This window comes from Malus sylvestris, chromosome 14 (genome assembly GCF_916048215.2).
Source record: "Malus sylvestris chromosome 14, drMalSylv7.2, whole genome shotgun sequence".
NCBI lineage: Eukaryota > Viridiplantae > Streptophyta > Magnoliopsida > Rosales > Rosaceae > Malus > Malus sylvestris.
Window position 1 is genome coordinate 19,830,697 of NC_062273.1, and position 19,052 is coordinate 19,849,748.

General features: G+C 38.4%; 1 protein-coding gene and 2 pseudogenes across 1 annotated transcript; 1 reads left to right on the forward strand and 2 right to left on the reverse strand.

Annotated features, from left to right (window-relative positions):
• Positions 1-571: 571 nt before the first annotated feature.
• LOC126601015 (uncharacterized) lies at positions 572-1,714 on the reverse strand. Its single transcript, XM_050267732.1, has one exon. It carries the CDS (start codon positions 1,614-1,616, stop codon positions 831-833), a length of 786 nt encoding a protein of 261 aa, XP_050123689.1. The 5' UTR covers positions 1,617-1,714; the 3' UTR covers positions 572-830.
• Positions 1,715-5,751: 4,037 nt separating this feature from the next.
• Positions 5,752-5,858, reverse strand: LOC126601033 (small nucleolar RNA R71; annotated as a pseudogene).
• An 11,182-nt stretch (positions 5,859-17,040) lies between these two features.
• On the forward strand, positions 17,041-18,817 carry LOC126599092 (uncharacterized; annotated as a pseudogene).
• The last annotated feature ends 235 nt before the right edge of the window (positions 18,818-19,052 follow it).

Below are 19,052 nucleotides of genomic sequence, written 5' to 3' on the forward strand. Positions count from 1 at the left end.
AGATGAGCATAAAAAATGAATGAGATTGATCATCATATAACTCTGTGGGAAACGTGAAAGAAGATAGAGAAGGCGCCAAAAGAAAGGTAGGCTGACATTCCCTTTTTAACACTACTTTGAGATAAAATACTATGAAACAACTTTCAAATCATTTCATATGTATTATCTCTCTAGTGGTGGAACGTAAGTAGAGAGGATAGAAAGCATAAAGTCAAGTTTTAGTCATGGCCAAAGATAAGGTCATCAACTTAAGCTTTTAAAGCACTTTTGCCGAACCGAAAAAAAGTTTTGGGGGAAAAGGCTATATGACTTTTTGGGTGAAAGGTAAGTGTATGTATGTATATGATTGGAGCCCAATGGATGCAAAAAACAGAGATAATTGGTATTGGAATATTCTAAAAGTCGATGAAACACTAATTGGTGTTGTGCAACTAACTTTTCCCACAAAACAAATTAAATCTGTGATTAAATCCGGCGGCTATTTGTGTGCGTTTTTAGCTTTTGAATTTAGTGCATAAAAAAAAAATTGATGGACAAAAATAAATTAAAGTTGGCAAAATGAGAAAATAAATTTGTGGAAACTTGAGGGGTAAAAATGTAATTAAGTTGTGAAAGAATTACATTCAAAACTGGACCTCATAACTTTATGTCCCTCACAGTGGTCGAAAGATGTTGAACTTTTGTATAACAACGTGATTCAAACCCCGTCGATGATTAATCTAACGTCAAATCTAATAAAATATATTGACAAAAAAATAAAAATAAAAACAAATTGTCCAAAATTAGTATTAGAAAATTACGGAAAAAAAAAAAAAAAAACTGAATGGGCCTTAGATTAATCTTCTGCGTCTTAAGCTTTTGGAAGAGGCTTTAGAAACAAAGTAGCCCACACCCAAACACACGACCCAGATCCCCACATCCACGGCCCATCTCACTCCTTCCATATCCATCTCCAACTCCCCCTCATCGTCACCTTCCACGTCACTCCCCATCTCCGAATCTCCACCGTCAGATCTACAGTTGCAACAACAGCCGTCCGATTCATCATATTCATCATATTCATCATCCACCGCTCCTTCCTCAGGAATCTCCTCCAGCCGCTTAAACCCGCATTTCCGGTGCTTTTTCGTCTTTTTAACCACCATCTTCACTCTCTCGTTCATCGCCACGTGTCCCTCCACCGCCACGCAGACCTCAGCATCCGCGACCTCCGCCGCGACACTCTCGCCCTCCAGCACGCACTTGCACTCCAATTTCCACTCTTGCCGCTCGTCCTTCCTGAAAATTCCCTTCAGCACCTTCTCCTCCCTCAGATACACCTCGAACCGGATTCCGTCGCCAGCCCCGACCCGTTCCCGGGACCCGAACACCACCTCCCCCTCCCTCACCTTCGCGCTCACGACCCGGTAAAGCGTCACAAATGCCGGTGAGTCGGGTCGGATCTTCGACCCGTCGATTTCAAGCTCGTTCTCGTTGATCCGTGGAAGATACATAAGCGTGAGCGATTCGGGTAACGGTTCCCGGGTAATCAAACCCGAAAACCGAAGAAAAAATTCCCGAATCTTCAATCGGTCTCTCCGCGACTGAAATCCGTGGAAGTCCGTCGATCTACACATCTTGAATTTTCGGAGTTTTCGATGGTGTCACGAATTTTGACCCGAGTGGAATTCAAGTACTTGAGTTGGATAGTTGCAGAGAGAAATGGAAGCCGTTGGGAATCATATAGTGGTGAGAGATGCGGGTCAGCTCGGATTTCCGGGGGTAGTGGGCACACGGTTTATGGTGCTGACGCGGAGAAAACGACAAGAAGACCGCCAACAGGGTCTCTGGGGTTTTTCTGCGTGCCGGGCTGGGAGAAAACCTCGTGGAACTTGCATGGGGGAAGTATTCGTGTGTGACGCGGGATTTTGTAATTGGGTTTTTGACCGTTGATTTAGCGGGAGGATTGAGGATGATGGGGAATGGACGGTCGGGATGCGGGTTTTGTGCATTTTGAGGGGAGGCGGTAGAGGATTGGGGTGGTTTGGGAGGTGCATGAATGGGGGACCATGGTATGGTTTTTTGTCTTGGAGTGGTTTTTGGGAGCACTCAGACAAGTTCTTGCAAACCGTTCGACAGATTTGATATTTTGGGAACAATTTGGCAAGTTGTGACTTTGGTAACTGGTTCTATTCAAATATTTTTCTATGATTTATTTTACAGTTTATTTTTACTCAACAATTATCGTTCATAAGATTTTACTGCTAAAATTTTTTTTATTAATTATTATTTGTTAACAACTTGATTGACATATACGAAGAATGCTAATATGATAACGGATGAATTTGTTAATATACATTGGACTCGATTGTACCACATTAGAAAAATAGTGTAGTTTAAGGGGTCGTAGACACAAAATCACTTAGTACTACAGTCTAGTTGTATTTATCTTATCTTACAAGTGAGAGGGCTTAAGTTGATCTCACGAAAATCAAATTTGAACCACATTATTACTCACTTATTGTAAGGCTTAGCCCACCTCTTTAAGGCTAATTTGGTATTGCTATGCTTTTTTTTTAAATAAAAAAAAACTAATTATGTTGTCTTATAAAAATAAAAAACTGTAAAATAAAATTGTTGAGTGTTTAGTAATTTTTTTTGTTAAAAGAAAGAGTTATTACCTGCGTAAAATCATAATTCTTTTAGGAAAATGATCCTTGCCAAATCCTTTTCCTGAGGATTCGGTGATCATGACCGTTCATCGTACATCGTGCGGTAAAAAATCATTTTAATTTAAAATTAAATATAAATAGTACCTAACAAAAACTGACTGAACGATATACAATAAACGGTTATGATCACGGGATCCTCTGATCCCTAGAAAAAGGATCTGGCGAGGATCATTTCCATTCTTTTAGACTAGAACAAGTTGTTCTCAGAATAATTCCAAAGCTCCTGGAAAGAACAAGTTGTTCTCAGAATAATTCCAAAGCTCCTGGACACTTTCCCATAAATAAATAAAAAGCTTTAAAGGCTTTTGGAATCTCTAAAATAGAGGATAGATGATCCACTCTCCTGGGCAATGTGAGATGTTATAATTCACCCCCCTTAGGGACCCGACGTCCTCATTGGCACACTTCCGGCTAAGGATTGGCTCTAATACCAAATTATCACATCTCGACCCGGGCCCCCACCACATCCTAGGCTCGACTATATTATAGTACGATATTGTTCGCTTTGGGCCCCGATAACGCCTTCACGGTTTTGTTTCTGGGAACTCACACGAGAACTTTCCTTTTTACTTAGCTGCATCAATTAGCAAAAGTTGCTACATTTTCATCCTGTGTTGCTGATGCGCAACCAGCTTCCAATTCTCGGCATAAATCAGTTAAATGAAGTACATTTGGCGAGAATTGCAAGAAACGCTACAAGGCAAATGTACTTCATGGAGCTTCCATTCTTCAATGAAATGCAGAAAACACTTCTTGACTTCCTACTTTTATACAACAATAAGTAGCTCAAAAGATATTTTTTTTACATATAGGAGGAGAGAATGAGGGATGAAGAAAGTGAATAGACGAAAGAGTGAGGTAAAATACATTTTTGACTGAGATCTCATTTCTTAGAAAGAACAACCTTAAATATTGGCATGATAATTGGATAGTAATCGGCTTGAAGAAAAGGGAATAGGATTGTTATTGGTGGATTCATGACCTTAGGCTTTCATCATATTAATTCGGTAAACCTTTATTCGTTGTGTGTTTTCTTTAATCATATTCCTCGTTTGATTATAAGTTGGAGTTTTAGTTATTTTTCATAATCAATTAATCAATCATTTGTTTCCTAGTTGAGTTAAGTTTCGTGTAATCAGCTGGTTGAATTGGTATTAAAAGCAATCCCTGTGGGATCGACCTTGTATTTGCATATATTTTTACAATTGATTCGTGCGTTTGCGAGTTTAATTTGGTTTAAATTAATCTATTATTTAGATTAGTTTAAATACACATCAAGTTTTTTGTGCCGTTGCTGGGGATTGCCCCTTAATCCCAACTCGGCTTGTTGATTACACTTTACTTAATTGATTTTTTTAATCTTCTTTTTATTTTTTTATTTTTTTATTTTTACCTTTGTTTATGTTCTTTATCTTCTTTTTGTTTTCATATTATATATATATATATATATATATATATATATATATATATCTACTAATTAATGAAACTCTCTTTGTCAACCAAAAGAGGGTGAAAATATAACTTAGTCTTCTATCACAAAAAAAAAATGATGGGCAATAATATAATTTCACAGGTCTAAATTTTATTGTTTTTTATTGAAGCCTCACCTACAGGTGATGTTAAAATTTCTCTAATATTTGAAATTAAAATAAAAAATAAAAAACCAAAAACGAAACCCCCCCCCCATGTTCTCTCTCTCTTTCTCTCCCTCTCTCCTTCTCATTTTCTAAAAACATGTGTTCATACACACAAAGTATGTAGGCAAATGCTAGTATATATAATTGCTGGTTGCATAAATCATTGAATTGTCAATTAGACTTTTCCTTGTTTGACTATTAGTGGTCAGTTATCATATTCTAGTAGGATACCTTCTTTTGTCTTTTCATTCTCCTATACCACCCCGAGTCTTCTAGTTTTCCAGTTGGAGTTTTGTTTCTACCATTAATCAACATCATTTTCTCACTAGTTTGTTCGAGTCTTTTCATTCTCCTTTAGCCAATTAAAGTCTTTTGTTTGTAGTATGTTGATGCACAAAACCGGAGGTCTTGGAACAAAGTAAATCAACCCGTGAATTTGCAAGAAATGTAAATAACACAAGATGTATCGTGGTTCACCCTAATGTTTGGGCTACGTTCACACTGATTATGTATTTATCTGTTTGTGAGGGAGAGAGATGGAGAGAGCTTCTGAAGGTGAGAGAGCCCTTCCATGGCCTAAGAAATTGGCCTCCCTTATTATGAGGGTGAGGAGTCATTTTATAGAATAAGGGCTCCTCACTTATTACATATTTGCCCCTTCCTTTATTACATAATTACATTTGAATCCCCCGAGTATTTATACGAGATCTAAATACGGAGGCCCTAAGTATGGTACAAACATAGTGTAATCCGTGAGGTATTAGGAATTTGACTTCTCTAGTTTATGTTTTCTTTGTGTTCACTTAAATTAATCGCTGTTTAATCATCATTAGTTTTTCTGCAGCGCATTTGCAAGCATATTACTGAAATCCTTCTTTGGTTCCTTGTAAGTGAATGATCGATACTCATTCCTTAGACATTCCGTTTATGGAATTCGAACCAGAGATTGAACAAAAGCTTAGGCAAATTCACAAGGAATAAAGAGAAGAGAAGGCTAAGGAGAAGAGCGAACAGGAAGATATGGCTGCAAACGACAATAATGGTGGTGTGCCTCGAACCATTCAAGATTTCTTTATGTCGCAATTTTCTTCTCAACAATCATGCATAGTTTATCCTGAACTTGATGCTATAAGATCAAAGATTATGTTATTAACATGTTGCCCAAGTTTTCTGGTGATGAGAATCAAGATGCTAGTGAACATGTAGATAACTTTCTGGATATTTATGGGACACAAAATATTAAAGGCATCTCCGATGAGTTCATTGACCCAAAGCTTTTCCCTTCTTCTCTCACGGGTGATGCTAGAACCTGGTTCAAGACTCTGCCAGCGAGATCAATTACCTCTTGGACTCAACTTTCCAGTAAGTTCATTCAAAAGATTTACACTCAGTCTAGAACTCAGAGGTTGAAGGATCACATATTTCACTTTAGGCAGAACAAGGGAGAACCATTTTTTCAAGCATGGCAGAGATTTAAAGCTTTGATAATTAATTGTCCACACCATCAGTTTTTACCATGGCAACTAATTTTATACTTCTACCAACACTTGAGTGATGAATGCCGACATAGATTGGATGCTGCAACTTATGGAAATATGTTTGGTAAAGAACAAGAGCAAGCTACTATTATCATTGAGAATGTTGTCGCAAATTCATCTCAATGGGATAGTAGAGAGTTAACTCGGAATTCTGCATATGAAGTAAGTTCTGCACTATCAAGGAAATTAGATAATGTGGTGACTATGTTATCCAAGAATGTAGAATCGTGTGGGATTTGTGCTGCTTAGACCTATCTTACTCATCTTTGTCCTCAAAGTGGTACTTGTTAAGAAGTTGAGGAGGCTAATCAAGTCAACGCGTTTAACCGTCGAAGAAACGACCTATTCTCAAATACTTATAATCCAGGGTGGAGAGAGCATCCTAATTTAGCTTGGAATAATAATTTTAACCAAGGATCCAAGCCATGGCAACAAGGAGCATCACCTATAAAAACCAAGAACCTTCTTGGGAAGAAGCTTTTGCTCAGATGGTTCAAGCTAATACGCAATATCAACAAACCACCTCTCAAGTTTTGCAGGCTCTCCAACAAGGGCTGCAAATAAATAGTCAAGCCATCGATAAATTGGAAGCACAAGTCAGTCAAATCGCTGCTACAATGAGTGAAAGAGAATCGAGGCATTTCCCAAGTCAACCCGAAGCTAATCCACGAGGCAAGGAGCAAGTTAATGCCATTAGAACATTAAGGAGTTGTAAACCTTATGATAGAAGAGAAGAAATTGCTCTGAATGACCAAGAAGAGAATGCCAACCAAACATCTATCTTCTTCACCACTCGCTGCTCCCACTCCTACTCCAAAAGTTGAAGAATTATGATCCTCATATGCCTTTCATGCAGAGATTTCAGAGGCAAAGAAAGGATAAGCATATTTTAGATATATTGAAGCAATTTAAAAAGGTTTAAATCAACATTCCATTACTCAATGTTATAGCGCAAATTCCATCGTACACGAAATTTTTGAAGGGTCTCTGCACAAACAAGAGGAAATTTATAGACCATGAGAAGATTGAGCTTACAAATTGTTGCAGCAAGGTTTTGATAACGAAGATGCCTCCAAAATTACAAGATCCAAGGAGTTTCACTATTCCATGTGTTATTGGTAATTTTAAATTTAATAAAGCTTTCTTAGACCTTGGTTCCAGTGTTAATCTCATGTCATTTTCTATTTATGAGCAGCTAGGTATTGGAGAGCTACAAAGAACATCTGTCTCTTTGCAATTGGCTGACCGATCGGTGACTTATCCCAAGGGCCTTGTTGAGGACGTTTTGATCAAAGTAGACCAATTCATCTTGCCAACAAATTTCCTTGTGCTTGACATGAAGGAAGACCAAAACATTCCTATTTTATTTGGTCGTCATTTCCTTGCAACCGCTGGAGCTTTAATTGATGTCAAAGCAAGCACACTTAAGCTACAAGTTCAAGGAGAATCCATAGAATTCAAGATGTTTGAAGCACTAAAGTTACCAGTCGACGTAGAAGAGTGCAGTCACATCGAGCTTATTGCTCCCATTGTCAATGTCAACTTCTTGGAGAATGTGTCTACATATTTGTTAAAGACATGCATTGAGTATCCAGATTTAAATATGGAAGGAGAGGCAGCCATGGACATAATTGCAACCCTAAACTTGTCCCCTATTCATGCACCAAAGTGGAGGCAAGCATGGGAGCCTTTAGGACCAGTAGTGCATCATTGTCTTATGTCGACACCAAATTTCAAAACTACAAGGTGGAAGAAAGGGAAAACGAAGAAGATGTATGGAGTGGTTCCTCATTTGAATGATCCGCCATCCTCGATTTAATTTTGGCAAAGTCTAGCCCATGACTATAAAGAAGCCCTTCTTGGGAGGCAACCCAAGTTTTCTAAATTTTTCTTTTGTTTTTCGTAGTTTCATTTATGGCATTAGTTTTTAATTTCCTTCATGATTTCAGGAACGGTGGTCTGCAATGATCCAGTTTGGGGGGATTACGTTACAAGGCATGACATCTCAAGTTCAACATTGCTTATGCATGCTCCAATGAAAAATCCCGGGAAGTTTTCATACCCTATCTTTCATTGTGTTATTCATTATGTTTTCTTTGTTTTACACATTGAGGACAATGTTTGATTCAAGTTTGGGGGAGGATTTTGTTCTCTGTGTTTTGTGTTCTGTTTTTGTTTAGTGTTCATGTTGTCTATGTATGCGTAAAACTGTATTAACTGGGAAGGAATTTGAACATTTTGTCCGCACTTCAATTTTTGTCCTCTTTCCAGCCATATAAAGACCATGAAAATTGGATTTTTCTTTCAAAAGTTATGATCAAATTATATTATATTATATTCTATATATACTAAAACCCAAACGGCTGGTTACTGTTCTAGGGCAATGTGCTGACCAAAATGCCCCTCAATTTGTTTGTTAAGCCAATTTTTTCCCATATATACTAAAACCCAAACGGCTGGTTACTGTTCTAGGGCAATGTGCTGACCAAAATGCCCCTCAATTTGTTTGTTAAGCCAATTTTTTCCCATATTTTCTACAGTAAAATGACTTCCTTGCCCTCCCGGGCCACGCGTTCATCCTCTTTCTACATTTTTCTGTTTGTTTCCTTATGTTGTTTGACTGCTGCTCTCCCAGTTTACCCATGTATAGCTGTTGGGAAAACAAAAAAAATATTTAAAAAATGTGATTAAAACGGGGCCACGTGGTTTGTGGCACAACTAACAATAAAAATTTATACCTTCTTAATTTTTTAAACTCATGTATAGCTGGTGGGAAAACTGAAAAAATATTAAAAAATGTGATACACAGTAAATTTAACGGGGCCTCTCACATACCACGTGTTGGTCATCGTGAGGTTTGCTTTTCACTCTATACACACCCTGCTTTTTGTTTTATTTCCCATACCCATTTCTGCTTTTTTATCGTTTTCCAAGCTCTCCGTTTCTCACTTTCGAATTTCACCTTCAATCCTTCCTTTTGAATCTTGCTTTCTGTTGTTCTCACCTCTTCTTTCCTCAATCAACATCGAATCAATGTAAGGTATTTCAACTTTTTTGTTTTGTTTTGTTTCAAACTGTAAGTTTCGTTTTCTTAGATTCGAAATTATAAAAAGTTAAATATTTTTTTTGGTTAATTTTTGTTTCCACAGTTGTATTTGTTTCAAAGATAATTATATCAGTTGAGTTGGTACTATTTTTGGATTTGTTTTGCAGGTTTTGTTTATACAGAGGCGAGGCCAATTTGACTTCCGCACTCTTTCTTGCCACGTGAGGGTAAACTTTACCTGATTAGGTAATGGACTGCAAATTTGTCATAAGATGTTAAGTTTCTTTTTAATCAAAGAATTTCAAAACATTTTTATCTGTTTATTTTGTTGTATGTTAGTTCGATTGGATTTGAGGTGCTAAAAATCATAAGCTAGATTTTATTGTGGTATAGCAATTTCATTGTCTGCTGTGTTTATGATGGTTTCAACAAATTGGTTTGCTGTTTGAGTATTTTTTTGGGTCCATAATTGTATCTCTTTGAAATAAATGCTGATATTAGTAGAGTTAATGTTGTTTTTGGCTTTGGTTCTGATTGGTATCTCTGGTTGTTTCAGATCTTAACCCTTTTTTCTGAAGAAAAAAAAGAGTCGATTTGCTTTCCTATTATTTTGAAGAATTGTTTTTGTTATTGCTTTCAATGCGTTTTGTTCTAATTATTGTTGTTGTTGTTGTGTTTTATGATATTCTAACTACATGTTTTTAAAGTTTCATCAGTCATTTAATCTTTGTTAACCAATACTGTCTTTTTGTGTCACATTGTTTTGTTAAAGTTGTGTTTGTTCTTTCTTACATTGTTATTAAATTTTGATATAAATAAGCTTATGTCTCCTTATTTATCTAGATTACTTAGGTAAGATAATATTCTCATGCAACTAATATCTAAGAAATTATTACATATTTAAATATTTATTTTAACATCTGTATCATAACAATTCTATACAACAACAACAACAACAACAAAGCCTTTTCCCACTAAGTGGGGTCGGCTATATGAATCCTAGAACGCCATTGCGCTCGGTTTTGTGTCATGTCCTCCGTTAGATCCAAGTACTCTAAGTCTTTTCTTAGAGTCTCTTCCAAAGTTTTCCTAGGTCTTCCTCTACCCCTTCGGCCCTGAACCTCTGTCCCGTAGTCACATCTTCGAACCGGAGCGTCAGTCGGCCTTCTTTGCACATGTCCAAATCACCAGAGCCGATTTTCTCTCATCTTTCCTACAATTTCGGCTACTCCTACTTTACCTCGGATATCCTCATTCCCAATCTTATCCTTTCTCGTGTGCCCACACATCCCACGAAGCATCCTCATCTCCGCTACACCCATTTTGTGTACGTGTTGATGCTTCACCACCCAACATTCTCTGCCATACAACATCGCTGGCCTTATTGCCGTCCTATAAAATTTTCCCTTGAGCTTCAATGGCCTACGACGGTCACACAACACGCCGGATGCACTCTTTCCATCCAGCTCGTATTCTATGGTTGAGATCTCCATCTAATTCTCCGTTCTCTTGCAAGATAGATCCTAGGTAACGAAAATGGTCGCTTTTTGTGATCTTCGCTAGATTGCTCCGGTCATTAGTGTGGATAAGTATATAAATGGATAGAGATAGGAAAGCAAACACAAGATGTACGTGGTTCACCCAGATTGGCTACGTCCACGGAATAGAAGAGTTCTCATTAATTGTGAAGGGTTTACACAAGTACATAGGTTCAAGCTCTCCTTTAGTGAGTACGAGTGAATTATTTAGTACAAATGACATTAGGAAATATTGTGGGAGAATGATCTCGTAATCACGAAACTTCTAAGTATCGGAGTGTGGTGTCGTCTTGACTTGCCTTATCTGTCTCATAGGTAGATGTGTCATCTTCTCTGGAAGTACTCTTCCTCCATCCAGGGGTGGTATCTTTAACTGGTGGAGATGCACAAGGTAATGTATCAATTTCACTTGAAGCTTACTTGTAGTTTCAGGCTTGGTCAAGCGCGATACAAACCATGTAGTAGGAGTCCCCCAAGTCGCCGAGCTAGGGGGTCTGCTGAAAGAGGTGACAGACAAGGTAAGCAATCAGAGCTCCGACTAATTGTTCACCTTCTCCCCATCTTGCAGCAGCATGAAGGATAAAGAGAAGAAAAATGAGAAGAGATGATATGAGATACTTTTGCTTTTGAAGAAGTAACTTTCCACAGGCTTATTCTTGAACTGAGCTGGAGGGTTTTCTGGTTTCCTCCAGAGTATAAGGCCGACTGAAGAATTTGAGGGTCAAAACAAGTCCATCAAATCTAGAGTACGTTCCACCCTTTTGATATGAGATACTTTTGCTTTTGACAGAGTAATGGATGTATCGGCACGTGTGCTGTTACGCTTCCTGGCTGGAAGCTTGATTCCAAGTGCTGACTGATTGCTCTCTTTCTCCTTGTCTTGCAGGTAAAAACAAGGCCAAAAGAAAAAACAGGGAAAAAGCATGATATGGGATACTCTTGCTTTTAACCCTGATGATATGAGATATTCTTGCTCTAGTATAGCTTGTTTGCAGAGGTATTATCGGGGGGAAAGAAAGCTGAATATTTCGAAAGGCTTTGTTGGGAGTGCCCTCTCAGATATGATGAAGGGTTGAGCATTTTTGCAGGTCTGCCTGTCCATTGGGGATGGAGGTCGACATATATAGGAGTCTCCCTAACAACAAATAGTAATGCTATTCCTTTACCCTGCTTGGTCATAGCACGGTAGTGGGAGCTGCCAGTTTCACATGTTTTAACTCTGTCAGAGCACTTTGAAAAAGTGGTCTGTGGTATCTGGCTCTCGAGATTCGGAGAACGATGCCTCTTCGATTTTTGAGAAAGCAATCATGCTGGGGGTCTGACTCTCGAGATTCGGAGAGCAGTGTCTCTTCGATTTTTGAGGAAGTATTCATGTTGGGAGTCTGGCTCTCGAGATTCGGAGGGCGGTGCCTCTTCGATTTTGGAGCAAGCAATCTTGTTGGGAGTGTTGTCTCGAATGTGAGTAAAGGTTGGACATGTTTGCTAGTCTACCTTGCCACGAAGCACAAAGGTTGACACACAGGGACTTTCCAATTATCCAGCAATGGTACTGTTCCTTTACCCTCTCTTCGATTTTGAGAAATTAGTCATGTTGGGAGTCTGGCTTTCGAGATTCGGAGGACGGTGCCTCTTCGATTTTGGAGCAAGCAATCTTGTTGGGACTATTTTCTCGAATGTGAGTAAAGGTTGGGCATGTTTGCTAGTCTACCTTGCCACGAAGCACAGAGGTTGACACACAGGGACTTTCCAATTATCCAGCAGTGGTACTGTTCCTTTACCCTTGTGGGTAATAATATGGTAGCTAGACCTTCAAAATTTATGTGTCTAAACTTTGTTAGTGCTGTTTCTTTGCTATTCTTTTACCTTTCTTGGTCAGAGCGATGTAGTGGGAGCTGCAAGCTTCACGTGCTCAACTTTGGCAGAGAACTTTGGCAAAGTGATCTGTGGTACCCATGAGTTATTGTTGCGTGTGGGAAGTGGGTGATTGAACTAGAAAAGTAGGTGCCTCTTCGATTTCTGAGATCGGCCCTCGTGGTCTCTGAGCAGCCCAGCTTTTGAGAAAGCGAGCGCCTCTTCGATTGATTCGGAGAACGGTGCCTCACCGATTTTTGAGAAAGCAATCATGCTGGGGGTCTGGCTCTCGAGATTCGGGGAGCAGTGTCTCTTCGATTTTTGAGAAAGTAATCATGTTGGGAGAGTGGCTCTCGAGATTCGGAGGGCGGTGCCTCTTCGATTTTGGAGCAAGCAATCTTGTTGGGAGTGTTTTCTCGAATGTGAGTAAAGGTTGGGCATGTTTGCTAGTCTACCTTACCACGAAGCACAGAGGTTGACACACAGGGACTTTCCAATTATCCAGCAATGGTACTGTTCATTTACCCTCTCTTCGATTTTTAAGAAAGTAGTCATGTTGGGAGTCTGACTCTTTAGATTCGGAGGACGGTGCCTCTTCGATTTTGGAGCAAGCAATCTTATTGGGAGTGTTTTCTCGAATGTGAGTAAAGGTTGGGCATGTTTGCTAGTCTACCTTGCCACGAAGCACAGAGGTTGACATACATGGACTTTCCAATTATCCAGCAGTGGTACTGTTCCTTTACCCTTGTGGGTAATAATATGGTAGCTAGACCTTCAAAATTTATGGGTCTAAACTTTGTTAGTGCTGTTTCTTTGCTATTCTTTTACCCTTCTTGGTCAGAGCGATGTAGTGGGAGTTGCAAGCTTCACGTGCTCAACTTTGGCAGAGAACTTTGGCAAAGTTATCTGTGGTGCCCATGAGCTATTGTTGCGTGTGGGAAATGGGTGATTGAACAGTAAGATTCATGTGTTTTCTACTTCCCCAGAAGTCTTTGACAGAATGCCCATAATTTCCGCAAAGCTGAGTGTGCGTGTGACAGGTGCTGACAAGGCTGGAAAAGTAGGTGCCTCTTCGATTTCTGAGATCGGCCCTCGTGGTCTCTAGGGAGCCCAGCTTTTGAGAAAGCGAGCGCCTCTTCGATTTCTGAGATCGGCCTTCGTGGTCTTTGAGCAGCCCAACTTTTGAGAAAGCAAACGGCTCTTCGATTTCTGAGATCAACCCTCGTGATCTCTAAGCAGCCCAACTTTTGAGAAAGCAAACGCCTCTTCGATTTCTGAGCAGGCGCCTCTTTGATTTCTGAAGCTCCGTCGAGTGCAGATTTTTATAGGGGCTGGCATTAAGTTCCAAAGCACACTTGAATCTCCACCAGTAGAAGCTTCATTCTTGCACTTCTAAGATCTTGATTTGTCCGACCTCTTCTCTCTTCAACACCTTTGAAAATGTCTGGCCCCTCCGACCGTCGTTTTGACTTGAACCTTGTTGAAGAGGCAGCCCCGCCTTCTCCAGACAACATATGGCGCCCATCCTTCGTCTCCCCAACTGGTCCTCTTACCGTTGGGGATTCCGTGATGAAGAATGATATGACCGCTGCGGTGGTGGCCAGGAACCTTCTCACTCCCAAAGATAACAGACTACTTTCCAAACGGTCTGATGAGTTAGCTGTTAAGGATTCGCTGGCTCTCAGTGTTCAGTGTGCAGGTTCTGTGTCTAATATGGCCCAACGCCTATTTGCTCGAACCCGCCAAGTTGAATCATTGGCGGCTGAAGTGATGAGTCTCAAACAGGAGATTAGAGGGCTCAAGCATGAGAATAAACAGTTGCACCGGCTCGCACATGACTATGCTACAAACATGAAGAGGAAGCTTGACCAGATGAAGGAAACTGATGGTCAGGTTTTACTTAATCATCAGAGATTTGTGGGTTTGTTCCAAAGGCATTTATTGCCTTCGTCTTCTGGGGCTGTACCGCGTAATGAAGCTCCAAATGATCAACCTCTGATGCCTCCTCCTTCTAGGGTTCTGTCCAGTACTGAGGCTCCAAATGATCCCCCTCCGGTGCCTTCTCTTTCTGGGGCTCTACCGACTGCTGAGACTTCTCCTAAGCAACCTTTGTGAAGGCTCCCTCTTGTGTGTTTATTTTGACTCATGTATATGTACATATTTGTAGCTTATCGGGGATATCAATAAATAAGCTTTCCTTCATTTCAACGTATTGTGTTAAATACACCAAAGCTTTCTTCGCTAAGTTCTTTGAATTTTCTTTTGTTGAAGCTTGTATGTTGAAGCTTTCTGAGTGGAGCATGTAGGTTGGGGTAGTGTTCCCTTAATTTCCCGAGTGAGGAAAACTTCTTGGTTGGAGACTTGGAAAATCCAAGTCACTGAGTGGGATCGGCTATATGAATCTTAGAACGCCATTGTGCTCGATCCTGTGTCATGTCCTTCGTTAGATCCAAGTACTCTAAGTCTTTTCTTAGAGTCTCTTCCAAAGTTTTCCTAGGTCTTCCTCTACCCCTTCGGCCCTGAACCTCTGCCCCATAGTCGCATCTTCTAATCGGAGCGTCAGTAGGCCTTCTTTGCACATGTCCAAACCACCGTAACCGATTTTCTCTCATCTTTCCTTCAATTTCGGCTACTCTTACTTTACCCCGGATATCCTCATTCCTAATCTTATCCTTTCTCGTGTGCCCACACATCCAACGAAGCATCCTCATCTCCACTACACCCATTTTGTGTACGTGTTGATGTTTCACCGCCCAACATTCTGTGCCATACAGCATCGCCGGCCTTATTGCCGTCCTATAAAATTTTCCCTTGAGCTTCAGTGGCATACGACGGTCACACAACACGCCGGATGCACTCTTCCACTTCATCCATCCAGCTTGTATTCTATGGTTGAGATCTCCATCTAATTCTCCGTTCTTTTGCAAGATAGATCCTAGGTAACGAAAACGGTCGCTCTTTGGTATTTCTTGATCTCCGATCCTCACCCCTAACTCGTTTTGGCCTCAATTTGCACTGAACTTGCACTCCATATATTCTGTCTTTGATCGGCTTAGGCGAAGACCTTTAGATTCCAACACTTCTCTCCAAAGGTTAAGCTTTGCATTTACCCCTTCCTGAGTTTCATCTATCAACACTATATCGTCTGCGAAAAGCATACACCAAGGAATATCATCTTGAATATGTCCTGTTAACTCATCCATTACCAACGCAAAAAGGTAAGGACTTAAGGATGAGCCTTGATGTAATCCTACAGTTATGGGAAAGCTTTCGGTTTGTCCTTCATGAGTTCTTACGGCAGTCTTTGCTCCTTCATACATATCCTTTATAGCTTGGATATATGCTACTCGTACTCCTTTCTTCTCTAAAATCCTCCAAAGAATGTCTCTTGGGACCCTATCATACGCTTTTTCCAAATCTATAAAGACCATGTGTAAATCCTTTTTCCCATCTCTATATCTTTCCATCAATCTTCGTAAGAGATAGATTGCCTCCATGGTTGAGCGCCCTGGCATGAACCCGAATTGGTTGTCCGAAACCCGTGTCTCTTGCCTCAATCTATGCTCAATGACTCTCTCCCAGAGCTTCATTGTATGACTCATTAGCTTAATACCCCTATAGTTCATGCAATTTTGTACGTCGCCCTTATTCTTGTAGATAGGCACCAAAGTGCTCGTTCGCCACTCATTTGGCATCTTCTTCGTTTTCAAAATCCTATTGAAAAGGTCAGTGAGCCATGTCATAACAATTCTATAATTTATAAAATTTATATATGGTTTGAGTAGACTAAATGGAAAAGGTAAACGTAACTCTCATCTCTGAATTACGTCCGTATACAAAAGCTGAGAAAATAAAAGCTCGTGTGTGTAGAATATGGAAATCAGTAATTCATGGAGCTACTCAAAAATACACATCTCTACACTGCATTTTGCTTGATGAAACGATGAGAAAACAACCTTTTATTTTAGGGAACTTTAACGAAAAACACCCGGTACTGTTCACTTTAACGAAAAACCACATTTTTACACTAAAAAGTCAATCATGATACTATTCACTTTACCCTTTATTTTGTCCTTATCATTAAAACTCAAAGTTTTCAAACCCTTTTCATTAGTTTTCCTTTTATTTTAATCAACAATTATAACAAAAATGATTATTTAACAAATTAACATTTTTGTTTCTCATACTCTTTTATGTATTCAATATTCAATGTTAAATATATAGTGATGATCACAACGCATGCATATATACTTTGTTATTAGTTTTACATCATTCTTTCATTCCATAAAATGAACTAGATGTTTTTTTTCCAGCAAAACCCTATAATGCATTTAGATTGGTAATCAACAAAGAAACCAAATATTTTTAAATGAACTTGATTCTGTTAATACTTTTATATAATATTTCTGTTTCTTAATTTTTTAAATATTGCTTCAAATCACTTTAACTATTTTCGTTCATTCTATCTTTTCATGTCATTGCATCTCTCCATGTTAACAATTTAAATATTTATTTGAATTTGTATATTAATCTCTTTTTTAACTTTGTTCCTTTTTCTTTTTTTACCGTTCTCTTCATTTACATAACCAACAATAAAGAAGCATGCGGTTGAAGGTTCCACGTCAGACATTGACTGTGAGATTGTAGCGTCAAAATTTGAACCCGGCGGTTGCTATGAAATCACAAATTTTAGGACCACTAAAATAAGAGGGCAGTACAATGTAGTACCGCATGATAATCAGCTTATATTTAGTGGTATAACAGCCTTCAAAAAGCTGTCAAATGTGTTTCCACCCATTCCTCAACATCGTTTCTTTCTACAGGATTACAACACATTTTATCCCCGCTTGAACAATGTTGACATTCTTACAGGTGATATTATTATACATGGTATAGATATATACATATTAAAAACACTGTTTTTTTTTTTTTTGTCTAATTAATTTTCACAACTTTTTTATATTAACCTTCTTAATTGCAAGATGTCATTGGTCATCTCACTGCACTACAACGTTTGGAACAAAAACAAATTAATCAAAGGCTAGCATATAAGTGCCACAACTAATTGTTCCATGCCATTCCAAAACTTCGGTTACGTGAGTAAAAATATTTACCGGTGTTTTCTTTACACTTTCTTATTATTTTTTTTCAATGCACAGAAAAAATTGTGATGAACAGTACTGGCTGCTCACTATTCTTTGTTGATCCGGATATTCCAGAAGTAAATGCATACAAATCAGTGTAAGTATTCATACGAGTCTTCAAACAAATCAATGTAGCTTTATCCAAATGTGGTTGCTGTTATAACAGCAAAAGAAATACTAATCCTATCAAGTTATTCAAATAATATTACATTTTGAATTCTCTAGGTTTGCAAATTGTAAAGAGCATATAAAAATATTGGCACCCTCCGCAAAACAAGTGAATGAGGTTGAAATTTTGCGCACAGCTAAAAAATTAACAATCGATGAGCTGGCTTTTCTAGATCCCGATTTGCACAAGGTATCAAATCTAATTACATCTCTTTAACATTTCTTACAAATATACAACTACATTTTTACATTTCCAATAAACATTGTATACATGATTACTATTGCTCATACAAAATTGTTACAAACTATTTTACAGAATTATACATTCCTATGTAAAACATCTATCAAGCGTTTTGACACACATAACGAATGGTGGTACAACGCATGCCCCAACTGTGTAAAACAAATGCACAAGGACTTGACAATTGGACAACTCATTTGTCAAAAACATCCAAACCAAACTCCAACTCCTTGGTAATATTTAACATGCACCGTTACAAGTTCATAATAATCTGTCAAAATATTTTTCACCTTCATTTTTTTTCATTGCTTATATAATATAATTATTTACCAAATCTTTTTTGTTTTCACATTTTCACATCTTTGCTCATACTTGCCTAAATGTGATTTCAATATATATTGTCTAGATGAATTGGAAACTGAATATCAGTCTTAGTGATCATCATTTTTCAGTGTTTTCTACATTTGCTATCCAAAATTTTCTTACGGATAACATTTTGCTTAAATTTTGTGATGTTAAAATGAAATTCGGGACCTTTCTCAATTTCAAATTATTTAAACTGTTTTTAAATACATTGTGTTATACAATGCAATCTTCGTCCACATTGTAATCGTTGTCATACAAGTTTACCCATCTCTACAAAATTGATACAACTTTTAGACTCTCCACAATGTTAATTTGATTAATTGTCAACTACAATCTGGTTCTTTTCATTTGGGTTTCGTAAACTTGTTCCAATGTTGTTTATCATTAGTATTCATGCATATTCTCTGTTTCTCATATTTTCATACGGTTACCATAAATAAAAGGTGTTAATGAACTTAATAAACATAGTTATCTTTATGCATTTAACTTCTAAACAAATACCACGCTTTTTTATTTTTCTGTTTTATTTCTATTTATATATATTGAATTTCAGGTTATTTTCCCTCATATACTTTGATTTTTAATATAGGTACAAAGTCAATTTGGTTCTTGAGGATGACACCAATGAAATCAATGCTCTGATAATTGGAAAATCTGGCGAATAACTTTTTGGTATCCCATGCAAGGACTTGGTACTGAATCAAAGATTGGTTGACCAACAACTGTTGCCAAACGAGTTTCTAAGGTTGATTGGGCAGAAAAAAAAATTTCACTTGCGATTTGGGAACAGAAGAAACACTTTAAATTCAAGT

Coding starts and splice junctions, on each gene's coding strand:
- LOC126601015 (XM_050267732.1), bottom strand. CDS start 1,616: ATGTGTAGATCGACGGACTTCCACGGATTTCAGTCGCGGAGAGACCGA.